Here is a 25,973-nt window from a genome sequence, read left to right on the forward strand (position 1 = left end):
AAATGTACCATTTGTGACTCAGGGAGGCCTGGTAGGTAATGTCCTTCCCTCTAACCTACACTGCTTAGTCTAGTGGAGAAGCTGTGGCAAAGTGAAGCCAATTAAAGAAAAAATTCTTGTTACCTCTACTTTTCATAGAATCATAGAACATTAGCACTGGAAGGGACCTTGAGAGATTATCAAGACCAGTATTCTGCCCTTACAGTGGGACCAAGCACCATATAGATGAACCCTGACAGGTATCTATCCAAGCTGCTCTTAAATATTTCCAGTGATGGAGATTCCACATCCTAAATTTTGGTTTATCCTAATATGAATCTTCTGTTTTGGGAAGGCACAGTAACTCTCAGATTGTTCTGTCCAATCCAGTGGGATGGAGGAGGAGTTTCTCTCTCCCCCTTCTGTGTTGGCATGTTTGCTGAACAGCTGTGCCTTTCTCAGATGAATAATTTTAAAGCTGGAGAGATGCAAATTTTTAGAACTGTCACAGTTTGGTACTGAGGAAACATATAAAGTCCTCATTTCAAAGTCCTCATTGTGACATTTGAATTCTGCGAGAGTTTTGCTCTTGACATGAAGGAAGAAGGAAAAAATTCTATGCTAAGCCAAATATATTAGTAGGTAAGCAGCAGGAAGTTTTATCTAGAGCAATGGAATCATACAAGGAAAAATCAAGATTATAGGTAGAAAGAACTAATTCCGCTTTTATCATGTACTGGACAGAAGTAGGTAATGGGAAGTAACAAGCTGTGACTGTCATTCACTAGACACATAAGGGAATAATAAAATAATGAACAAATATAAATATAGCCATTATCCAAATAAAGGAAACAGATGACTCAGTTACACAAAAACAGTATTTAAGAAACTATCTCATAAATTAGAATTAGCCTGAGAGATGCTTCCGTATAATCTATTCAATTGCATTTACAATTAGAAATTAATAATTACTAGACAAAAAGCATGTATAGTTCATCTAGATTACATACAGAATATATTAATACACAATAATTATTGTGAAACAGGTTTTTGTAACTGACAGTACCCCATGAGCAAGGACATGAAAAGCTTATGTTACCCAGCAATACCCATCCTTTACTTCTCCTCTCTTAGGTCCGTATCTTACCCATTCCCACAGCCTTAAAGTTGTCCCTTCAACTTCTTTTTTGCACATGTCTTTTTACCAAAATACCCAAATCGAATAGTTGTTTATGTTTGGGATAGTAGTTTCTTGTATTTGTCAAAGGATGTGCTGAAAGTCTGGAATCTCTAGTGCGGGAAGAGATAAGATTTTGATGTGTGGTTTGAGGTATGTTATGTTAATTTAAATGGAATAAATGGACCCAAAAGATTTAAAGGTATTAATATTAACAACCTTTCCAGTTTTAAACAAGGTGCAGAATTCCCCATACAGAGAATTCAGGTTGCTTAGGAAATGGCAAACTCTATTGCAAATTCTTTTAAGTGTTTATTAAATATATAGAAAAAGAAAGGGAAACAAAGCATATGAGAGGGAAAGTGTGAAGTAAAACTTTCATGTTAACAATATTGTTTTAGCTGGAGAGAGTGAAGGAAAGAAAACCTGCCTGACAGGCTCCTAGATGGTAATAAATATATTTTAGGGTGGGCGTGGGGAGATGAGAGAAAGTTAATTAGCATGGGCTGGAGTTGTTACTGAAGTTTGCTCCTATTTCCTGCAAGACAAATACACACAAGAGGGGAGAGAAGAGAATAACAAAGACAGAAGATGTAGTATCTGTGTGTGTTGCTTATTATCACTTACAACCTCACTTTAGAGAAGCACAGACACAATGCATGAATTGCGTTTCAGTGCACAGCAAAGTTGGACTTTCCAGTTTACTAATCAAAACAATTGTACCTTCATATTAGCCCACTTCGTGCTGGATGAATGAATCCACTGTCCAAAAATATTCATACTATAGCTACATAGTATAAACCTGGTACTGTAATCCGATCTGCAGTCTGGCTTGCTGGAGCTTGAAAGCAATTATCAGAACTCTGCACAGCTCCAATTGGAGAATTCGGGCCTGTATAATGCGTCAGCATTTGTGCTGTTAATATTCTGATGTAAACTAAATTGCCTGAGAGCTTTCTGGGGGAAAGTTCCATGAAATGAAGGTGACTATGAATGGAATTGGCAGATGAAAGCATGCCAAGGACATGGCTTTTGAAGTAAATGTTACATGCAGAGTCTGTCTTGAGAATTTCTGCAGTGGATTAGAAGAGTATCATAAGAATAACCTGAAGTGAAAATGAATGAAAAAATTCAAATGAGAATCTAAAGAAATTTTTGGGAGGTCACACATGGATTTTGTGTATACACATGCTCACTGGAGAAGCCAGTTTGCCAAGATGCTGCCTTCTTTGACTATAACAAGTGAAGCCTAGAAAGTACACAGCCATAATTCCTTTACCGATTCATTCTCAATAATGTATCTGTGACTGGGGGGAGAGGGGAGGAGGGAGAGAACGACAATTACAGAAGTCCCCTTGGGATTGTTCCCCAGTGTGCTGATCATTCCACTGATGCCTGTCTTCTTCCTGTATGGGGCTCCCCACCACCCTATCCTATTGGGGCAGATCCTCTTGTCTCCCCCAGACAAGGTACAGAGTTGGGGTTGCCACCCTCTGAAGAGCAATGCAGACATTGAACCACTTCAGCTCTGAGAGGATGCAGTTCTAGAGCACAGCACCCAGAAAACCAACCCCTAAAAGGGATCAAAACCCCAAATAAATCCATCTTTGTGTAAAAGTTTCTCACTGGGAAATCTCATGAGAATGCTTACCCCTTTTATAAATGAAAGAGATATGCACACTGGTTACTCCTCCAGGAAAAATTATTTACACTGGGCCGGATAGTAAACAAAAGTGTTTTTATTAAGTACAAAAAAAGTAGGGTTCATGTGATTGCCAAGTGAAAACAGACAGATCAAAGTAAGGAACTAAATTAAAATGACTAGAAAACATATAGCTAGTTCAAATCTACTAAGAAACTTGTTACATATAAATTCTTACCATAACCAGCTGTTCTTATTTCACATAAAAGCTTCAAATCAAAGTTCATTTTTTACTCTGATTTGGGCCTCCAGCCTTTCCAAGTTCCTTAGGGTGTGTCAGGCAGTTTTAGAGCCCAGCTGAAGACAAAGGGCTGATAGTTTTCCATTACTTACATAGACTTTCCCCAGGCCAGGATTTTTTTTTTTTTTTGCACTTCTCCCCTCCCCCCTTTCCATAGAAAAACACCAGCTTCAAAATGGATTTCAATACTGAGTGATATGGTCATGGCTTTCTAGACCCACCACCTTCTGGGCTCACATGACAAACAAGGCTGTTTACAAGTGATTGAGTTGATCACCAACCCATTAGGCTTCTGGGGCACCAGTAATGGCACTCATTAGCACATTTAAAACTATGAACAGATTCACACTTCATATTTCTAACTTCCCCATAAGTAAGTAAAATATTTCCTAACTTACACTGTAAGTTTGTGTAATTTAATGATTGGTGTCTTGAGAAGTGAGAGTCATTAACTCTGCACATTCAGTAAAAATAATGAACCTGCTGGTTTGTTATTTGATACTGTGTTAATCCCCAGTGTAACATCCAGCCAGTAGAGGGATTTAAGACCTCCAAAGGACAGGAAGGGGAAGTGTTGAACTAAGGTCAGAGCAGTTCAGGAATGAGTCATAAGATGCACAGAATTAGGAGCAGAAGACTAGACACAGGAATCTGGAGTAGCCTGGCTGTGAAGAGAGAGGAAGGTGATTCCTCCTTCTGGGGAGGCTGCTGGCTCTCAGACCTTAGTCCTGCCCCTGCTCCTTCCACCTACCCCTCTTTGCCCTCTCTCCCAGCCCTTCCTCATGCTGCTCACGCCTCTTTGCCCCTCCCTTGTTTCTCCCCTGTCTTCTGGATGCCTGCCTAGCTGCTTACCACTCACATGCTTCTTCATCTCTCCCATGAGGCTCCCATGCAGGCAGAATGGGGACAGGAAGAGGTGGAGTCCCAGGGGAAGTGCGGGAGTGTGATCTTAGGGTGGCACATTGGTGGGGCCCAGATGGGGCGCCCAGTAGTGGCATGCTCCAAAAGCAGAGTGTGGGCTTTCTGGGGAGGTTTAACCTCCTTTAGCTTCTAATACCCACTGGCTATGCAAGGCACTCTATTAATTGGGGCTAAAAGGATGGGAGCTGGCATGGGAAGTAGCTTGTTGGTGACAAGAGAACCAGTGGTATCTGTAACTCATAGCTACTTGGGAGCAGCCACAAAATAGGGGAATACTGTGTGGAAGGGTCCAAACACAACTGAGAAAAGGACTGAATGCTGGTCGGGATACTTCAAAACATAAATTATACAACATCCTTAAGAACTTAAATGTTCATTCAAGTTTTCTTGTAAGAAATCAAGCTAGAGTGTGTCAACAAGCATCCCCCTCCTGTTCTGAAATGTGATTTGTCCTTTTCATATGTGTTCATTTTTTTAAATTGTATCCTTTGGTATATATGGCTGTGACTATTTTCTTCCACTATTTGATCTGAGGAAGTGGGTCTGGCCCACGAAAGCTCATCATCTAATAAACCATCTTGTTAGTCTTTAAAGTGCTACATTGTCCTGCATTTTGCTTCAACAAGATAAGTGACTTGAGTTTCTTTGTTTATTCCCTGTGTTGGACATATGAGCTATAGCTCCTGGGCTTTAGTTTTTTATGCAATAGGAATATCACTGACCCTTTGCCAAACTATCATAGATTTGGAAGCCTTGCAGGTCAGTTTCCCATCTGAAGATAAATCAGTAACAGAGTATTTTTCTAAGTATACGTTTTTTATTTATAAACTGTACACAAGTCCTAATTCCTTGAACAAACCGCACAAAGGCAGGCTATATATCCGCTCATAAACAGACTGATCCTGTTCAGTACTCTAGCCTGTTGAATAAGTATGCTGCATGGATTTTTGCAGAAACCTCAGCTACAACACTACTACCCTTTCACCATGCGGCAGTTGTCTTGTGCTCCTGTTTCTCTCCCCCCTTAAAACACTTTGGTCACTGTGCCTCCATCAGTTAGTCTCTTGAGAAACCTAGCCCAGAGCTGTTCTCTGGAATCACAAGGTCTACTAGTGCTGGCCATCAATCCTCCTTTTGTACAACTGCTCTGTAAACAAACAAACAAACCCTCCTTCCAAAAGGTTTCATTGCTCATGAGAGAGCACTTTACATAATCCCCTTTATGACTCTCTGGGTGAGGTGAAAGGTTCAGCCCAGATTTTTAAAGGTGTTTTGGCATTGCTGCACTGTTTCAGTGCCTAACAATTTAGGAGCTCAAATCTCACTTTTAAATAAGACTTAGGTATGTGCAGCAATGTATAAAACCTTCAAAATCTGGGCTGTACTGCTCACAAATCAACTCGTAAGACACGTGAAACTAGAGCCTGTTATTTTAGTTAGGTCCTGTAAGCTTTAGGGGGAGTTAAAATGTAAGGGTAACTGTAGGGTATATTTTCCTTGATGTAAATTTAGAAATAGTGTGCCTGTACATGCAAATAATGATTCTTGTTCTTGAGTTGATGGCTCTCTGTTAGTAAAATAAAAGGTCTTGGCAAACTTTAAGCCTTCAAACTTCTTGTGAGTAATGTAGTTGTATCTTAAGCAATATTTAGGTTGTAAAATGACAGAGTCTATGTGTACAGTTCAGAGTCACATAGACAGTTAGTGCAGAGCTGGAGTTCAAATGCAGGGGTCGTGACTCGGTGTCCCCTGCTTCGGTAGTACTTTCTGCTAAACAATAAAATGCATGTGTTATAGCTGTCTCCAGTAGTCTAGTTGTGAGTCCAAACATACCCCACCATCTGGTAGGGATGCCAACATGTAGTTGACTACATGATTAACCGATAAACCTGGTCTTATCAGTTAATCTTGTCAACTACACCCCTCCCTCCCGCCGCTGCCTCTGTATTAGAAGTAATAAGAGGGGAAGCAGGAGCTAGTGCCTGTGAGGAACTGGTTTTAAGCAGGCTCCCCATAAGCATCGGATCCACCTGCCCCCCCCCCCCATCCCCATACTGCTGCCTCTGATACAGAGGCAGCAGTGCAGAGGGAGAGAGGGGGCAGAAGGGAGCCAATATGTGCGGGGAGACAGCTTTCCAGGCAGGTTCCCCTCATGTGCTGACTCCGTGGACCCACCTGCCCCCCCTCACAGAGGCAGCGAGTGGAGGTAGGTAGGAGCTGATGCTGGGGAGAGCCAGCTTAAAAGCCGGTTCTCCTCAGCACCAGCTCTGCGATGCCGCCTCTCCTTCCCCCCACTGTTGCCCCTATGAGAGGCAGCAGCACGGGGGTAGGGACAAGACTGCTGCCGCAAAGCACCCTTGCAGGTGTGGGGTCCGAGCTTCCCACAGACAGAGGCTGCTCTGCCATCCTGTGGCGCATCCTCTGTCCGTGGTGAACCTGGGCCCGCCATGGACAGAGGCTGATTCCATGACAGCAGCCCCTGTCCTCAGTAGATCCGAATTCCCTGCGGACAGAGGCTGCTGCTGTGAAGCAGCCTCTGTCCGTAGGGAATTCAGACCTCCTCCTCCCCGCAGACAGGGGTTGCTGCCACCCCACACTGCTGCCTCTGTATCACTGCTGCCACTGCTGCCTCTGATCTGCATGGGGAGCTGGTTTATAAACTGGCTCCCCTGGTGGACCGGCTCCTACCTGCCACCCCCTGCTGCTGCGTCTGATAGGTGGCAGCGCAGGTTTGTAAGGGATGCCCCGGGAGTGAGGTTGGGAGTGCACTGGCTGCTGGACCTGCCCCGGGGACTCTTGAATAGTTGTGCAACTGCTAAGTTTTCATTTGGTTACACAACTGTTCGATTACACGATATCTAACATCCCTACTGCCTGGACCCTTCCATTGAGATTATTGGGGAGTTTTGCCTTTAAATTTAAAATGGTAGGAAAATGCCAGTAAGTTTTCAAGGTTCTGACAGATATTTATTGTAGTATCATGGTATTTTACTATAAACCCTGCTGTGAAGAGACTGATGCTGTACAGTACTCCAGCCTGTTATAATGAGTGTGCTGTACAGAATTTCAAAATATTTCATGATGCAAAGTAGAAAAAGCCTTTTTGCCATCAAGAAAATTAATGTATCATCTTTCTGGTTTTCATATCTGTGTAGTTCTGATTGTGGGGAATAGTCACTAGACAGCTAGTTTGAAAAATCTTTTTACATTGAAGTCCTGAAATGAATCTGCATGGAACCATAATATGTTTTAAACAATGCTTCTTCATTTATTCTGTTTCTAGGAAAAGTAGCTATTCAGAAGGAAGATCTGCAGAAATACCATAACAGAGACACTTGGTTTCAGCTACAGCATGTTGATGCTGATTCAGAAGTGCAGGTGAGATTTGTAATGCCACCATTATGGCATCTAATAGTTACAGAAAACAAGATGCCATAGATATGAATGTGTCATTAATTACGACAGTTGAGGTTAGATTGATATTTGTAATTAAAGTGTGTGTGTGGATTTTTTTTTAAATGGGTGATATAAAGTGAAATTTTGGCCCATTGAAGTAAATTTCACCCATATAGTTTTGTATTGATTTAATTTATTCCAGCCTACACTTTTGTAATTTACCATATGGTTAAAGCTAAATAAACTCTAGGGAAAGCATGAAGTAGGTGGTCAGCTGCAACATACTACATATCCTTCAGATATCTGTTCAGTCTGAAAGGGATGCTGTCACTTTGTAAATCAGGGTTGCAAGCACCACCTAAAATTATAATTATTACACACAAACTTTGTGAAAGGAACATTCTTAAGATTGCACATTCAGACTTTCAAAAGCTCGGAATTACCAGTATTAATATTGCCTGTGCAAAGTCTTAGAAAGGTATCCAACTTAATAACAGGTAGTGCTGTCAGCCTTGTTTTTAATAAATGGAAAGTGACCAAAAAAAACCAACCCCTGTCAATTTTCAACTTACTTTGTGCATTTGACAGCTTTCCACATCTTGTCACTTACACTGATCTGTTTAGTCATACTCTCCCTTGCATAGGAAAACTCTTCATGTAAACAAGGAGCGGAAATACAATACATTATAAAATGAATTGAGATGCGGGGGGAGCAGAGGTTGAAAGGGGAAAGCATGCTATGTAGAGAGTGCTCTGTCTGAAACTGGAATCTTATAAATTTTTAAAAAAGATTCAAGATCAGGCACGGGCAAACATTTTCACGGGGGGCGGGACTTAATGAATTTTTGGTATGTGGCCATGGGCGGCCTCCATCCCATCTGCAACCTGAGAAGGGACGGGCTGAGGACTAGCCTCCATCCAGAGTTGACTGAGACTGAGACTACCATGTTGCCTGGCAGCAGTCAGGAATTGCTGTGGCTATTTAAAGGGCTCCCGGTTGTGGCACTATCCTGTCAGGGGCTGGAGCCACGAGCCCTGCTGCCAGGAATCATGGTAGTGGTGGGGCCATGAGCTGCAGGCCCCTTAAATTGCTGCTTTTTAAAGGGCTCACAGGTCTGGCCGCTTCCGGGATAGCATTATGACCATGAGCTATTTGAATAGGTTCCTGCTGCCTGGGCCACCACCTGGAAATTCAGTGGCATGAGCAGCAAGATATAAATAGAAAGTGGCCAGATGCAGTCTGCAGGCTGGATCCAAGTGTTAGCTGGGCCACATCCAGTCCCTGGGCTACATCTTGCCTAGCCCTGCTCAAGATCAAGCTGTCCCTTTAACTTCTTTGGTAGCAACTGTTGATTTCAGGGATACCTTTCTAATGGCTCCTTTTTGTATGTATTAGGCCTCTTTTGAACCAGATTCCATTTATACATAAACATTTTTCTTAAACAAGAGCTTAATATTGTAGGTCAACTTCACACAATTAATATTTGCATTGGAGCCCCCAGACACTGCAGTCTTGTATATAGAACAGTGTTTTCCTATGCATGGAATGGGGGGAAATGCTACTCCGATGAGTTTTTGTCATATGTTGGCTTTCTGATCTCCAAGTGAGTCTGTGTGTGTGCGCACCTGTTTAAAGAGAAATGAATGTGTATACTGTAAATAAGACTTATAGCCATGTGTTTTGGGTGTAGGTACTATTCAATGAAACATATAGTTTAAAATATATATAGTTTTGCTTATTTTAAAAAACAAAGTTGGATAACTTAAAATTATGAATATGATATGAAGGCATTGTTCTAATTTCTATTTCCAATTTAGTCTATAACATTGGCAAAATGAAATCTGTTTTATTTACTTTTGCTTCTCTCTTCTCACCTAGAAGACTCTTATGGCCACAGTTTTAAAACAATAGATTGTATTAGTGCTTATTTCCTGCAGGATATGAACACTTTCCCTTCTAATTTATCAACTGAAGTGAGCCAACATTTGTATAGTACTCAGCCCTGTTGATTTTGTATTTTGCCATACTAGTGACATGCAGTTTGCCTGTGGGAGCTATATTAGACCTACGAAACTTTGTAGGACAACACTGATCATTTGTTACTGAAGTTCTTACCTAATAAAGCAAAATTTTATGAAGTATTCTAGTTTGAGAATAGTAATAGTATACTATTAGCAGGAAAACCTGTACTGTTTCTGACTGTACTGTTTTGTTACTTCCTCAGTTTGTATTTTTATAAAAGCAAATTGTTAAAAGCTATTTCTTCCGTGATATGCAGTTATTACAACTGTTGAAAATATGAATAGCATTTTGACAATTTTATCCTGTTGCTTAAAATTTTCATGAAAGGTTTGTTTGAATATGTTACAAGAGATTTTAATGTTCCCCACTGAAATGGGGAGGGGAGACTGTTTTGAAAATATTCTGTGAGAACTCCTACGTAAGGAGAAGGTAGTCTAACAAAAGGAGTAAAACAAGACTACATTTGTACTGATGTAGATGTCTCAGCTGTATCTCTTTTTGGACAGTTAGTTTTATACGTTTGTTAGGGAAGAAGATGAAATATGGAGTATGTTTAACAAAACTGGTGGGAAAATATTTGCGTTAATTCATTTTCCTTTTGTTTCTCTCTCTCCTCAAAATTGTTTTTGAAAGTACCTGACAATTATTTACAGTGAAGCATGCAAAAGAGCCCCTGTAATATGCAAAGTAGCATTTAAATATTCTGGCATTGGTCCTCAGAGGTCAGATAATCCAGTGAATTAAGCACAGGGCTGAGTGCAAAGAATTTCTGAGTCCTAGTCCCACCTCTATCAGTCTGTGGCCTTAACACTTCTTTCCAATTTTATATAGCAAAGTTAGTGGATGCTACTTAAGATTTTGGTCTACATGACTTGCCTAGGTTGCCCAATTGCCTCATAAATCAGGTTTAAGACTTGTGGAAATATTTGCCTAATTCAAGATTGAGCTGGGTCCTAATTTATGTTTCTGTAGTGCGTCTTTGTAAACTTAGAGTATTAAAGTGAACAAGTGAAAATAAACTCCAGGATTGTCTCTGTTCTTGGACGATGGACAGCTAATCATGCTAGCGCTACAGTTTTCAATCCAGATAATTATGAGGGTTGATTTTCTTGAGTGTAGTGCCTTGTGCAGATACAAAATTGGCATCCACATCTGCAAAAATGATACACAGATATCTGCGTCTACATCCGCAGATGTGGATACCCTAGCTATAAAGCAGATGTGCATGGATTTGCAAAATTCTACCTGCAACTTTACCTGAATAACTGGCAGGGGGGGGGGGGTTGAGTAGAATTGCTCTGAGAGCTCACTTTTCTCAGAGTCTTGATGGTGGACATTTGTTCTTTCTTGAGAGAGCTAGCTCAATTGCAGAGTCCATTAGGACCCAATCATCTCTTTTTCCAATTAAATGGCTATTTCTGATTCTTGTGTTGAAGAGGAATATGAGGGACATTATGAATGCCACTGCAGGAAAAAACTTAGTGTCACATCCAGAACAGAGAGTTTAATAATTCCCATATTTCCGGTCTGAGGGAGCATCAGCAGGATGAAGAAAAGTTATGCGAAACAAAGTATATGTAGGACTGTATTATTGTAAGTAAGAAGGAAATATTCAGAAGAATTTTCAAAGCTATAGCTACATCCTCTATTGAGGGTTACTAAATTCCATTTGTCATGATGACACAGTTGTGGGGTTCTGCTGAGCTTTTTGTTGTGCCTGTATAGCCAGATAAGACAGTGGCCAGGAAGCTGTGCTGCTTCCTTATTGCATCTGGACTTTGTGATGGTGCTCTGTGCATTACTTGCCTCTAGAGGCCTTTGAGCTTGGGACTGAAGATGGTGTTCACCAAGAAGCTCTAGCTGACAGAAAATGCAACAGTCCATCTAATAAACAGTACTATTTAATCAGCACAACATTGCTACTCTACTTCATGCACTTATTCTGTACTCTGGATGAAAAAGCTGTGCCGTCATTCTCTTAAAAGCTCCTTCTATATCACCTGCTACAGTAGCTAGTGATTGTGGAGTTAGCAGTGCATAGGATGGACTGTAAATAAGCCAGACATGTCTTAGCATGTTTTCCATAGCGGAATTGCTTCCTCCCAAAAATCACAGAAACTAGAATTTTCCTAAAGAGGGGCCAAGGTTACCTACCAAGTAGTAGATGTCTCTATAAAAGGTGTATGGGGTTAAAAGTGTATATTAGTGCATGTGTTTACATAAAAATTTAATTACAAAATCAGGGTGTTGAGTGGAAGGATGTCTATAGCATACTATACTGGAGAGAGGACAACTGTGATGCATTACTTGTAATGCTAATCCAATGAGCTGATTTTTCTTCCATTGTTTCTGAAATATTTCGGACAGCCTCCACTATGTTTTAACATTAAACAGAAGCACATCCCAAATTGGAGTTGGTAATGTGCTATTCTATATTATTATTGACCATATTTTCATAACATTGTATGTGTAAAGCTACATCTACACTGCAGTGCTATTTCGTGATAACAGGATTAACCCGAAATAGCTATCCTGCATCTTCACAGCAAGCCTGCTATTTCAAAATATAATGGACTCGCTATTCCAATGACCCTGTAAACCTCATTCCACGAGGAGACAGCACCAAATTGCAAAATAAGCTATTTTGAAATAAAATCAAAATAAGATACACAATTTGCATAGCTCAAATTGCATATCTTATTTCTAGCTACAGTGCAATGTAGATGCACCCTAACAATGTGTCTAATAACTCTCTCTCTCTCTCTCTCTCTCTCTCTCTCTCTCTCTCTCTCTCTCTCTCTCTCTCTCTCTCTCTCTCTCTCAAAGAAGCAGCTATTCTGTAAAAGTAATGTTTTTGAAATTTGTATGTTCAAATAATTTCTTTGAGTGATGGTCCTTATGTGGATTCCAAAAGTGGTACATATGCACACTATGCACTTAAGCCAGAACAGTTCATCATAATGTCTGTTGACCCACACATGCATTATGCAACAACTATGTGATATGTTAGAGACTTTAAGAGGCTGTACAGGACACTGCTACTCCAGTTCCTTCTTACTGCCACGTGGCCAGAGTTGGATCCCCGTTCCCTGGTGCTCTTACTTTACTCAGAGAAGAAGCGGTCTTCTCTCTTTGTTTGTACATAGTTTTTGCTCTGGCGGTATATAGTTGTCATCCTGGGGGACTATGCCAAGGGCGACTTCAAATATTTTTCTATGTGTTTATGTGCCTTCTCTGTGAATGATTAGCACCAATGTTGTCTCTGCTGCTTGAGCAAAGCCCATATTTCCTCCCACTGATCCATCAGCTGCTCCTTTCTGGCTTGAACTCATGGAGCCAGGGAACTTTGCCTCTGAAATTTGATTATGGAAGGGTCAATGCAGCCATGTGCCCAACTGGATCTGGAACCATGGATCCAACAGCCCAATATTCTGCACCAGCTGTGCACACCTCTCTTGGCCCTTCTTTATGGAATTGCCACAACTGACCAAGACCCATTGTGGTCATAAGAAGCACAGCCATGTGCATAAAGGCAGTAGGGTTGCCAGATGGTTTCACAAAAAATACTGACCCCTCCCCATCCCCACCCCCACCCCCACCCCCACCCCCCCAAAAAAACCTAACACTGGGAAAAAATTCTGTTGAGCCAAAAAAAAAAAAAAAGAGTGACCAGGGCCGAAATGCAGTCACAACCCCTTTAATTCCTGGACCACTTCCCCACCCCAGCCGGTACGAGCTGCACCTCATGTCCCGAGCGGTCTTCTGTTGGGCACCCAAGCTGGGCCTCAGGAAAAACAGAAAATATCAGACATTTTAGATGTCTGGTATTTTCTGAATTTTTTTTTTACCGGATGGAAGGTACAAATATCGGGCTGTCTGGTTCAATACCGGACACCTGGCAACCCTAAAAGGCAGTTCCCCAACAGGGACTGCCTCTAAATGCAATGTTGCCTCCCTGTACCATGCTCAGTTGCATGAGAAGTCCTGTGTTTATCTAGACACTCCAGCATCGAAGAAATCCTGCTTAGATGATTAGTTGAATCACCATGCTCCATTGGTCTTGCTGCTGGCTGCAGCGGTTGGTTGACTGCAGTCACCTCTGGCTCCCTCCACTCCACCGGGACTGTCTGGACTTGCATATCTGATCACATGTACACTGGGATGCCTGTCCCCTCTAATGCCAACTACTGAACTATTGCTACCATATGCCAGCTCCCGTCCTCATTCCACAGCCTTAGAGGCCATAGAATTCACTAAGTCACTCTGCAGAGGACTACTCATTGATTTAAAACATTTTTTGTATGATATTGTTCCAATAATATTCAGAATTATCTACTCTTAGACCTTGCTAGTTTAAAATGTAATAAGCTCATTGTCCAGAGTCTGTATTATGCTATGCTCAACTATACTACAGTCTATTCAAAAATTAGAAAAAGAAGAAGCTGTTTCGTTTTATATTAACTTTCTTTCCACCACACCAGAAATAAATGGGTGTGACCCTTCATCTCTCAAAAGTGGCTTTCAGATTTCTTTTAGTTGTTTTGAAGAGATTAATATATACGCTTTGATGCAGTTTCAGGATGACTCTCCAGGCTCTATGCTCACCAAATGTAAAATTCACAGAAGAAGATTGTGAGAGAGAACCAAGTAAATAGAGCCAGTTAGTGATCAGATCCTTAAGTGTGACAAGACTTCTGTTTATTCAGCTTTGCATGCATGAACATAACACTCAGACTTCTAAGCACTGAATTCCAAGACTATAGCTCTCTCCTTTTTTCATTATATTTTTCTAATGTCAATTATATTTTTTACAATATAAAGATTGAAGCATGGTATATAGTGAGGAGCAAATTTCTTGATAAGAAGTTTCCATTTTTTTTCCAGAATAGTGTACTTGAATTTTATGTCTGAAGAATGTTCTGTCCTTGGAAATGAAAACCAGGTGCTAAAGTCCTCATTACATACCTGACCATTATCCTGGTGAAAGTGTTTCCCTAGCTGTCTTCCAGTGCTGCTGTGAGGGAAGTTCAAGCCTTTGTTGCTCTAGAATCCTAGGGTGTGTCAACCTCCTGGGGCCTGAATGGAGACCAGTCACTGTCCTAAATTCAAGGTCCCTAGACACGTTCACATAAGGCAGACCTTGTATTTGGCATCCCTTCCCCCAACCTGCTGTCCAGATGTCAAGTGCTACTTCCAGGCAGATTTGGCCCTTCAGCTTCCCTGGTACTTAAATACACCCCTCTCCCAGATCTCCACCCAAGGGTGTGAAACTTTTGTTACAGCTGAACTCTCTCAGGGGCACGCAGTAGGTGAACCCTCAATCTGTGAGATCCAAGCAGCCACAAAAAAAATGTAAGACAACAAGACCATAGGCACTGACAGAATCCCCACTGAGATATTCAAGCAGGGAGGACCATTCCTGCTGTCATGCCTATACTCCCTCATTCTGAGGATCTGGAGAGAGGAACTCGTATCCAGCGAGCTCAGAGACACCATTATAGTCATCGTCTTTAAGAAGGGTGACAGGACAGGATCTTTTCTGCCCGCCTAATATAAGAGAATTGTCGGGAGCAACATCACCCTCTGTATATGGCATTCTTCAATTTGACTAAAGCATTTGACTCCATCAAGCACAAGGCCCTCTGGAAGATCCTAAGACACTTTGGCTGTCCACCAACATTTGTCAGTATTATATGTCTCTTACACAACAACATGCAGGCGGTGATACTCAACAGTGGTGATGCAACTGAACCAATTGACATAAGGATTGGAGTCAAACAAGGGTGTGTGATAGCACCTACACTATTAAAATCTTTTTGGCAGCCATGCTCCAGATTATTGGAGATGACCTCCCAGGCAGAGTTGAAATAGCCTGCAGGATGGATGGTAGCCTCTTCAGTCTGGGCCACTTCAGAGGCAAGACCAAGACCACAACATCAGTGGTAGAACTTTAGTATGCTGAGAACAAGCATTGTATTGGTGACATTAAACAATGGCTTTCTTTAGACAGGAGCTTTCAGTTTTCAGTAGGTTGTCTCTCATTTGTCAATTAGGCATACATAAGAGTCTTTTGTTTATTCATAAGAGCCAAGACATGACCCAAAAGATTTCCTGTTCATCATTGTTTTTTAACTATTACCTTAACAATCACAATTGGTAAAAGCAAAATGTATTTCCATTGACTACAGATTGAACTTTTCTAAACCGGAACTCTCTGGTGCCGCAACATCAGTGGTCTGGCAGGACCGTGGATGTTCCAGGACAAGAGGGTCCTGGTAGAGGGCTGGCAGTGGGGAGTCTTGCAGGCCAGCAGGACAGTGGGCTGCCCGCAGTGAGTTGCCAGTAGGGTCAGGGAACCCAGCGTGCCTCAGCCAGGCTGCCCGGTTGGGCTGGCAGGGCAAGCAGGGCCAGCAGTAGGCTCTGGCCAGGTGTGGGGAGGCTGGTATCAGGGGCCCGAAGTGACTTCCCCATGTCCTGCAAAATCATTCATCTGCGACCAGTCAGGTCCCAAGGGTGCCAGACCAGGGAGGTCCAAACTGTAATTATGTTAAGAGCCAAATTCTGTATAGCACATAATCTTACCTCGAAAAAATCCACTGATAATTGTCTCTGTGATACGTAACTCTGCAAAGTGCATGATAGTTCTTGGGGTGTTTATTATGGGGTTTCTCCATTACATTTCAGCTGGTAGAAGAAACCCAAGTTAGTATAGTGCAGCATTGCAATACAAGATCATTTATAGGATAAGCTGTGGTTTGTGTGTTTGTTTTTTCCTTTTTATACTGTACACTGTGTTTGAATTAAACTACAGATTTGCAACTTCTGGAAACATAAGATGTATAAGTAGTGTTTATATAATTTTGGTTGCTTTACATCTCTCTTTTGATATTTCTCAGTCTGTAGTAAGTAACAGTTACATTCCCAGATAAATTAAAATTGGCCAAAGAAAGGCGTTCCTTGGGTCATTTAAAAACAGTATCTTGTTCTATTTTTTGCTTTTTTACAAGCTTATGGAACTTAAACTGTCTCTTAGAAGAAAAAAACAAGTGATTGAGTTCTAATACAGTATTGTGAATTAAAATTCTACCTTTGCAGTAAGTGCACACAACTCCTCTTCTCTTATTTAGTGAGAAGTACATGTGTAAACAAGAGGGCTGTGTCTACACTGGCATGAATTTCCGGAACTGCTTAAAACGGAATACTATTCCGTTTTCAGTTTTTCCGGAAAAGGAGCGTCTACATTGGCAGGCTGCTTTTCCGGAAAAGCCCTTTTTCCGGAAAAGCGTCTGTGGCCAATGTAGACATGCTTTTCCGGAAAAGAGCCCCGATCGCCATTTTCGCGATCGGGGCTTTTTTTCGGAAAAGACTACTGGGCTGTCTACACTGGCCCTTTTCCAGAACAGTGTTCCGGAATAGGGATTTATGCCCGAGCGGGAGCAGAATAGTTTTTCCGGAATAGCGGCTGATTTTGTACAGTAGAGCGTCGTTGCTTTTCCGGAAATTCAAGGCCCAGTGTAGACAACTCGCAGCTTATTCCGGAAAAGCGGCTGATTTTCCGGAATAAGTGGCCCAGTGTAGACACAGCCGAGCAGATTGTGATCTTTAAGTAATTTAATGACTCTTTACAAAGTGTGCTTATACATATAATATTTTATATTCTTTTAGCAATACCACTATTTTTTACTTCTACAACTCTAAATATTACTGTTTTCTGTTTGAGGCCTGTTGTTATTGCTTCCAATTCCAGACAAGAAGCTTCAATCTGCTGACAGTTTTTTTGAATGGAGACAGGAGACCCACTTGATCTTATTATGGCATTCCAGATGATTCCATTGTTTGTGAAAAAGGAAGTGCAGATCAGCAGTTAAATGAACACATGTTCCAATTCTACCTGTTCAGCAGAAACAGTATTTCCAAGTGTTGTGAAAGGACATATTAGTAAATTTATTGGTTTCCAGGAACAGAGTGGACTGGAATATTTTCTGAACAAATGTATCCAGTGACTAATACAATCAATTTCACAACTGTCAAAGCCTCTGGATATTCATGAGTCATTGTTCAATGAATAGAACTTGAGAGGAAGAGTAGACTTGGGGCTACATCACTGGACTGGAACATGGAATATCTGAATTTGGTTCCTAACTCTGTCGCAAATATTCTGTGTCATCCTGAGCAAGACAGTTAATTTCTCAGTGTCTTAACTTCCGCTCTTTAAAAGGAGGATAAATGCCTCTTTTCTTTCATGCTTTTTACTGGGTCTATACTGACTGTAGGGGTAGTCTATGTGCACTTCATAACTGGGCCTCTCAACACTGCCATCCTAATAGCTCTTCCTTGGTCTATAAATTGTTAGGAGATAGGCAAGATGGCATCTTTCTGATTCATTAGTAGCTTAAACACATTTTTAAATTGGTGATTTACACCCATTTTTAACTATTAAATGCACAGATTAGAACATAAATTTGCAACATAAATTGCTGTCTTCTCTTTAAGAGAGATGCATTATCAAGTACTCTGTAGGCCAGCTAAATTGCAGTGCTCATGAGTAAATTAATTCAGATGGGTTCTTGTGTTTTGCCTAAAGTAATAATTGACATGGCAAAAGCATGCTGTTTACATAGGAGCTGTATTCTCTGTGGATTAAACATCCAAGCAAAATAGCACAGCTTCACATTAAGGTACATCCACGCCTGAGCTTGGTAACTGGAAATAATGAGGTATTCTGGGAATAATCACAGGACTGCTCGTATAAGTGAAGTCATGATCTGTGAGCTGCTTTCCAAAGGCTTGTCTCTTTTCAAATGTCTGACTTTTTCTAATTTTTCACATGTAACATGTGGGATCTTTCCTTCTTAAAGAGACTGTAGTTTCTTAGAATTTCATGGAAGTGAGAAAAATATGTAAATTGCCATTGACTTTGAGTCAATTATTTCGAGTTAAAAATTTCTAAAATAGGAAACTTCCATCTTACTTGTGGAATTCAAACTTTTTGACCTTTAGAACCATTCGAGTAAATACATCTCTCATTCCATTCATGTTCACCTGTACATTTTGAAGAATTCTGTTCTTTTTGTATGAAGACCAGTCCCAGCAGTGCTGGAGGTTATCAGAAATATTCCTGTAAAAACGTTTATTAAACATAATGAGATTTTCTGTGAACGAATCACATTTTCTAGTACTTTTAATTCCTTTAAAGATAACTAATTGCTGTTTATTGCTGCCATTAATTTGTACCAAGGTAGTACATAACACAACAACAGTGGCCTGATTGTGCTACACACTGTAGAAGCACATGGCAAAGTAGCAACCTCTACCCCAGAGAGCTCGCTATCTGCGTTGTGACAAACCACAACATATAGATGAATCAAGTGGTGAAGGGAATGGGAGAACAAGGCAAGAGTAAAGCAAGCAAATGGTCACACAAGAAGCAGAGGTTTCCATTCATTTATTGCATTACCATTGTCATCTATGTGTTTTATGGCTTTGTGGCACAATTTAGTCTTAAAGAAGGATTTTAAAGGAGATTGAAGATGTGGCTTTTCAGAGATTACCAGGAATTTTTTCCTGTTAATAAAGGTTGGCCTGGGGTTGGGAAATTCTCCTGTACTTTCTGAGGGAGAAATTGTTTAGCGCCATGGTGTCCAACCAGTTCTGAAGCAGTAGCCACTATAGTCGCTGCTGCTGTAGCGAACTTGCCACACTCAACCAGCCAAATAGTCACAGTGTTCAAGATAACTAGCCACACTCAATCACCAAATAGGATACGTCTACACAGAAGTGTTATTTTGGAATAACATAGTCTGCATCTATACAGCAAGCAGTTATTTTGACATAATTTCGATATAATGTCAAGCTGGAGGACTTCTTAGTCCAACTCCTGTAACCCTCATTGTACAAGGAGTGAGGAAAGTCGGAGGAAGAGTGCTCTAACTCGGACTTCCTCCTGTGTAGATAGCGCCAAAAGCTAGAATAAGTTATTTTGACTTAAGCTACGCAATTGACGTAGCTCAAGTTGTGTATCTTATTTAGGCTTTAGCCCTGCTGTGTAGACATGCCCATAGCCACATGTGGCTAGTGGGTTGGACATCATGGGATTAGAGGATATTGATGTTTGAAGGTTGGGTACTTGACAAAGTGAAGGAGGGATCCACATCACAGTAAAACAATAGATTGGGTAGGTAAAGTGAGGCTAATGTGTGAAGAGTCTTAAAGACAAAGACAAGAAGCTTCTATTTGTGGAGTTAGAGGACTTAGTGGGTGAGAAGAAAGGGAATAACTGTCAGCATGATAATTCATTAATATTTTAGTAGCCACAGAAACTTCCAGAAGGAAGGGCAAGTCTGCAGGCATCGGGGTCAAAGAGGGAGAGGTTGCAGTCATCAAAATGGAAAGTGAAGTCTTGAACACAGTTTTTAGTGGTGTGAACAAAGGGAAAAATTGAATCTTGGAGGTCTCATGCAGGACAAAGCAACAAGATTTAGATGCAGCCTGAATATGTGAATTGAGAAGAAGCTCCGAATCTAAGATGACTCCCAATTTATGGGCCTGAGGAACAAAGAGGGAGGATGATGCTGGTCTTCCCAATAATGAAGAATGGAGTGAGAGGCTGTTTTTAGGAGGTGAAAGATCGAGTGCTCAGCGTTGGCCATGTTGAATTCAAATTGATGACTGGACAGTTACGTGGTATCATCCAACATTTTCCACTTTTTTGTACATGCAGTAAAGACTGCCACTGAACTTTCTTCAATAAAACCGTAGGTTTGTGTTTAAACACATGGTAAAGGTTACTGAGATGAGTGTTGCTTATATGAGTATATGTTCTGGGGAAGTACACTTGTGGCCCGAGTTAGAGTATAACTAACATTCTGACTGTAATAACTGGGAAACTTTATGTGGAGCTAAATGATTAAAAAACTAATAATGTGCTTTATCTTTGTATTTTTCTTTAGTTGTCCTGCCTAATGCCTCTTTTTCTTCTGAAATTTATAATAGATTATAAATTTTAGCACATGCAGGTTAGTAATTTGAAAACAAGGGCTTAGGTGTATCCAAAATTATCATGCATTAATGTGATATTCTTCTTCACTTGTGAAGTGCATTCTGTGCTTAAACTTTAAAATATTGAAATTAGATAAAGCTGCAATTAAACATTTTTAGTCTCTGGTCAAATCAGAGAATCTGTATTGCTCAATTACTATAATATATAGATATAAGGTAAGGGACAGGTTGTTATGGACAGAAGTTGTTTTAGGAGATTATCTAGCTGATTTCACTTGACTAGGAAAAATATTCCTGAGACAGTTATAAACTATTTAGTTAACTAATAATTAAACTATTTTTGAAATTATGGATAGTGACATATTTGCTTTGTTTTTAAACTGGAATGTTGTGGCAGGCTATATAATGCTGTAATTTCCATGTATTTCAGGGGAAAGTACACCTGGAACTGAGACTGAGTGAAGTCATAACAGACACTGGTGTCATTTGCCATAAGCTTGCAACAAGGTAAGATTTGAAATGTAACTATAGCACAATAACTGTAACTTGATAATGATTTGTACTTTTCGTAAAAATCTGTGGCATGAAGGAATATGTCAAATGCAAACAATTTACAATTCAGCATTTTTAATATTACTTTAAAAACTCAGATCACTTATTAAACTGAGTATTTTGGAGCTATAAACTTTAAATGACCTAATTCTTAATTTGAGATCTCCTTATCAATTTATAAGTTGCATTATGTTTTTCATGAAAAGATCCAAATATATTCTAGGTGGTTTTCTGTATTACTTTAAAATGTAAACAATCGCTTATCCCAACTCTAGGTGCAGTATGAATATTAGAAACACAACAAAAGATACCATATTTGTCCTTTTACTTTTTAGTAGGATTGTACCGGCCAACTCCATTCACAACTTAACCTGTATAGTGACAGAACATCATAGAGTATGTATAATGATCAAAAGTCCCACTAGCAATTATAATAGCAAACTCATAATCAGCTATCCCAGTTATCTCACAAATTCTTCCTTGAAAAACCCAGAAGATATGAGATTTGCAAATATATGCTCTAAGGCAAAAAACTTTGAGTTCTGTTAGACCTCAAAGCAAAGGAGTGAAGTGAGTTCCAAAATCCTTCTGAGTGTATGTTTATGCTGTATCAGAAGGTGTGCTTTCCAGTTATGCTAGATATACCTGCAGTAGCACAAAAATCAAAGCTAGTGTGCTAAAAATAAAAGTGTAGCTACAATGGGTGGGACTAACTGCCCCAAGTATGAGCCCATCTGAAACCCTAGCTATATATTTGAGGCAAGTAGCCTGTCCTGTCATTTGGGCCACTCTGTGTTTAGTGTGCTAGCTCTGACTGAGGCTGGGAATTGTACCTGCTGTTCAATAGAGTAACTCCCTGTGTTTTAAATCAGGGGACTGTTAGTTGTAATGGCTCTCCTGATTGCCAACTGGTGCTGTCACACTCAGAGAGAAGCAATCTTTCAAATTGTCAGGGCCATTTAGAATGTTGGTGCTGTGAGAACTTAACATGTCTTAAAAAAATTAGTTGGCTTGAATATGTATTTTGCAGAATATTTTTTATCCCTGTTGAGTGTTTTTCTCTTCATTTCCTCCCTTTCTCATTTTTAGACCAACATGCAGCTTGCTTTCATTATCTTGTTCTCTTCCAGTCACCTTTGTCTTGTTTCCCCATTTACCCGTTATTTACTTTTTTCTCTTGAAACTATCATCAGAGATTCAATATTAATCAACCTAATGGTTGGATTTAAAAGGCCCTGTTTTAGCTTTCAAACAAACATATTACTGGGAAGTAACATGGCTGTCTCTGAATGTTAGTAACCATGGCAGCTGGGTGTTTTGCCCTTGCCAGGAGCCTCGGGCTAACACATGGCTATCATCCTGTAAACATTCTGCAACACTATTCTTTGTTACAAAGACAGGCCCTGTTACTCATTCCTGAATGACCAGATAGGCTGATCCTTGTCCTTCCAAGTGCCATTGGTAATAGGACATCCCAGAGTACACTGCCCCAGATGCTTCTGAGTGTATGTCTTCTGGCAATTGAGCCTCTGGTAAGGGACCAGATTTCTCCCTCCCCCACCCCCACACACAGTCCCCCAAGACTTTATGGGCACAAACATTGTGAGGCAGTGATGCATAATTTGGCTGACCAAGCAGAATTGTGTGTGTGGGGAGGTCCATACTTTGCCCCAACCAGGTGCTTTAAATCAGACTTCCTTTCCTTTTATCAGTGTAATCAGACCTTTAACATTGTAACTGTTTTTGTAATTAAATTTCCAAAGTGCTAGATGATAACAATGGGAAATTGGTTATTGGATTTCTACTTATTGTGCAGGTCTTGTACTACCATGAACCTTGCGTTGTACATAAGCAGTCGCATCTTACATACCAACAGTTGTGTGGAATTTATTTTCTAAGAGCCATCTGAGTAGACAAGTTTTAAATCCCTATTTGAATCTCTGTGTAACCTTGGATTTAAGACTATTGCTTTTATGGGATGCTGAAAATAATTTAAATTGGTTTGCGAAGGATTCTGTAACCTTAATTCACAAGCTATTGTTCAATAAATAGTGCATATGAGCTCAGTGTTCAGAAATCCTGAGTTAATAACCACTGAGCCTTTGATAACAGATCACAGATTCCAGGACTCATATTACAATTTTTAAACAAAACCTGTAAATAGGAATCCGAGGAAACTTTGGTCCTTCCCACACTCCTGCTGTTTGCTCTGAAACTCATCTGAACATGCCATTCCTGCAGTGGCTGGCCTCAGATGAGCCCCAGTATGTTGTTCACTATTATGAGTAGGCGTGGAGGTTTGAAATGGGGGGAAGAGAAGATAAGCTTTTATAGAGCATGTAGATAAAACAATTAAAATCCTTTGGTACAGTTTACGTCTGTACATGTCATTAGAGGAAGACAAGCAAGTGCATAAAGAAAGGAGAGGCCATTAGGTCAGAAACAGAGCACTGCAAAATAGTCTAGTTTTTATTGCATTACCTTTTAAAATTATTATTTGAGCTTGATCTACAAAGCCCTTACAGATTGCTGCTATGCGACTTTTACACCAGCTGACTCCTTGCTCACAATTTGATTCTAATGTGTAGCCATATAAGGAGCGTACACAGTAATTGCTTAACAAAGAAATCTCCTCCTATGATCTCTGTAGATGGAAAATGCCAGAGGAAGGCTGATGGAGAGGGAAAGGAGGGTGGAACGAACTTTCCTTATATGAAATAGTACGTGAATGAAAAGTAGAGACTCAATGAAATAGAGGAATGCAACTATTGTTATAAATCTGTCAAAACTCTTGGCTTTGTTGTAAATAGGACATGGCAGAGCTCAAAGCAAGGTTGGGATTCTGCTTTTAATGAGCAAATAAGATAAAGCTCTTACATGTGAAAGAGAACGTAAAATGATTACATCTGGCATTTTTCAGCAAATAACGTTTTGAGGCTTTTCTCATGCATTTTATTTCTTTTATTTGAGCTTTTCTGTAGTGCTAATCATTTTGTATTACCCCACACATGCCATGTAGTATTCTGCAATAGCCAGACCGTGTGAGATCATGTTGACGTTCTAGGCCTTCTTATTTAACTCTTCTTCATTTCCTGGCTTTCGTGGATTTAATTTAAATGCCAGTGTTATTTAACAGGATTGTTTGTATTTTACTTTTTTAACAATAGTATTTAGAGAATAGAAATGTCCTGAGATAACTGGAGATATTCTATAAATGCTGTAATACACTAGATAGCCCAGATCAATCCCAGACTTGCTATTTTCCAGGAGTCTGAAGGCTTCATCCAGCAGGCCAAATTTTCAAGAAAAGCTTGTGATGTGAGCAGACTTTCCATGCCCCCAACAGTGCTGATTGTCAAAAGGAAAATAAGTACATGTCTGTGCCGGGAGACTGAAAATTAGTCTTGGCCAGAGACCCATTGCACCCTTTTTGCCTATCGAGACATCCCCACTGGCACAAGGAAATAAAGGCCAGTCTCTTGTCAGTACTAGGATTGCCAGGTGTCCGGTATTCAACCGGACAGTCTGTTTTTTGCACCATCTGTCCAGTAAAAAAATTCAGAAAATACAGGACGTGTGCAATATCCGGTATTTTCTGCTTATCCGGCTGGGCGCCCAACAGAAGCCTGGTGGGAGCGGAGGGAGTGGCTGGGGAGGCAGGGCCGTGATCATCGCTGGGAGCCCTCAGCTGGTTGCTTGCGGAAGCCTGGCGGGGGTGGAGAAGCAGGGCTGCGATCTGTGCTAGGATGTTCATGTAGTCAAAATATATGATGTAGACTGTTTGATTGATTCTAATAAAGTTCCCATTCAGTGTTAAGCATAGTTGTGGTGGTTTGTTTGGGTTTTTTTGTTCGACAAATTTTTAGCACGTGTGTTCGGTATTTAGTATTTATGGGTTTCATGTTTTGCTCAACAAATTTTTAGCATGTGTGTTCAGTATTTTTTGGGAAACTATCTGGCAACCCTAGTCAGCACACTTCCTGTCATACCCTTGCCTCTTCTGCCTTTCTGCATGTTGCTGTTGCCACCTCCTCTAGTTTTGCTGGGCCTAAAAGCAGCTGGTGCCTTAGTATGCTGGAACATGCCATGAGCATCAAGCTGGATAGGTGCAGGAGTGGCCTGAGGCCGGCTGCGGCAGCTGGCACCCCAGGCGGGTGGCACAATTGGCGCCACCCCGGCATGATGTCATCATTGGGCGCCCAGGCCAGCAGCGCTCTAGGCAACTGCCTAGTTCACCTAGGCTCACGGGCTGCCCCTGGATAGGTGCATTTTATCTAAATGAAACATCAGTACATTGGATCATTGGAACTGTTAAGCACTTAACACTTAAACATTAGGAAAAGAAAATCGAACCCATAAAGCACTGTGGGCTTTCTTAGCACCTGTAAAGCAAACAAAATGTTTAACTTCTTTCCTGGAAGCATTCAGTGCTTTCATTTAGCCATAAACCACTAAGCTGTTGTTGTTTATCAGTGTTCTGTGGAGACTCTGGCAACTGCCACCACACAGTCTCCCAGGTTGGATGTCTGTCACAGAGATTAGGAGGAGAAACATTAGTGGATTAAAAAAATACAGATTCAGGCATTGTGCTAGTTGGCTGTGTCCCCAGTAGCCCTATCAATGAAAAAGAACTCTAGCTTGCCCTCCCATGCTGTGCTAGGGAATTATTCATCACCTGGGCCCTGAAGGAACTGGCTTTGTTTGAGGGAGGTTTCAGCTGGCATCTTGTTCTCTCCTAACCCCAGCCCTCAGTGTTGGTCTTGTGATCCTAGAGTGAAACACAGGGGAGAGACTTAAGCTACTGGCTCATCCTACAAAGAGAGTGGGAAGCTGTAGCCCATTCAGCTGTGACTCTGGCCTGGCTCACTCCCACAAGTCATAAATCTGTGTGGCCAGCTCCCTACATAGCACATTAATATATACGAACTACTGTTGGGCACACAATAAGACCAGTATACACCACAGTATGTCAGGCAAAAAGTAT

The 25,973-nt window shown here is 40.8% G+C and overlaps 1 protein-coding gene across 2 annotated transcripts in view; it reads left to right on the forward strand.

Annotated features, from left to right (window-relative positions):
* RASA3 (RAS p21 protein activator 3) overlaps positions 1 to 25,973 on the forward strand; it is a 173,255-nt gene that overhangs the window by 85,492 nt on the left and 61,790 nt on the right. For both annotated transcript variants that reach the window (XM_025186286.2, XM_075918255.1), the window contains exons 4-5: positions 7,304 to 7,398; positions 20,868 to 20,944. In XM_025186286.2, coding sequence (XP_025042071.2) covers positions 7,304 to 7,398; positions 20,868 to 20,944 — 172 coding nt within the window. The remainder of the gene's footprint in view (positions 1 to 7,303; positions 7,399 to 20,867; positions 20,945 to 25,973) is intronic.

This window comes from Pelodiscus sinensis, chromosome 1 (genome assembly GCF_049634645.1).
Source record: "Pelodiscus sinensis isolate JC-2024 chromosome 1, ASM4963464v1, whole genome shotgun sequence".
Taxonomy (NCBI): Eukaryota; Metazoa; Chordata; order Testudines; family Trionychidae; genus Pelodiscus; species Pelodiscus sinensis.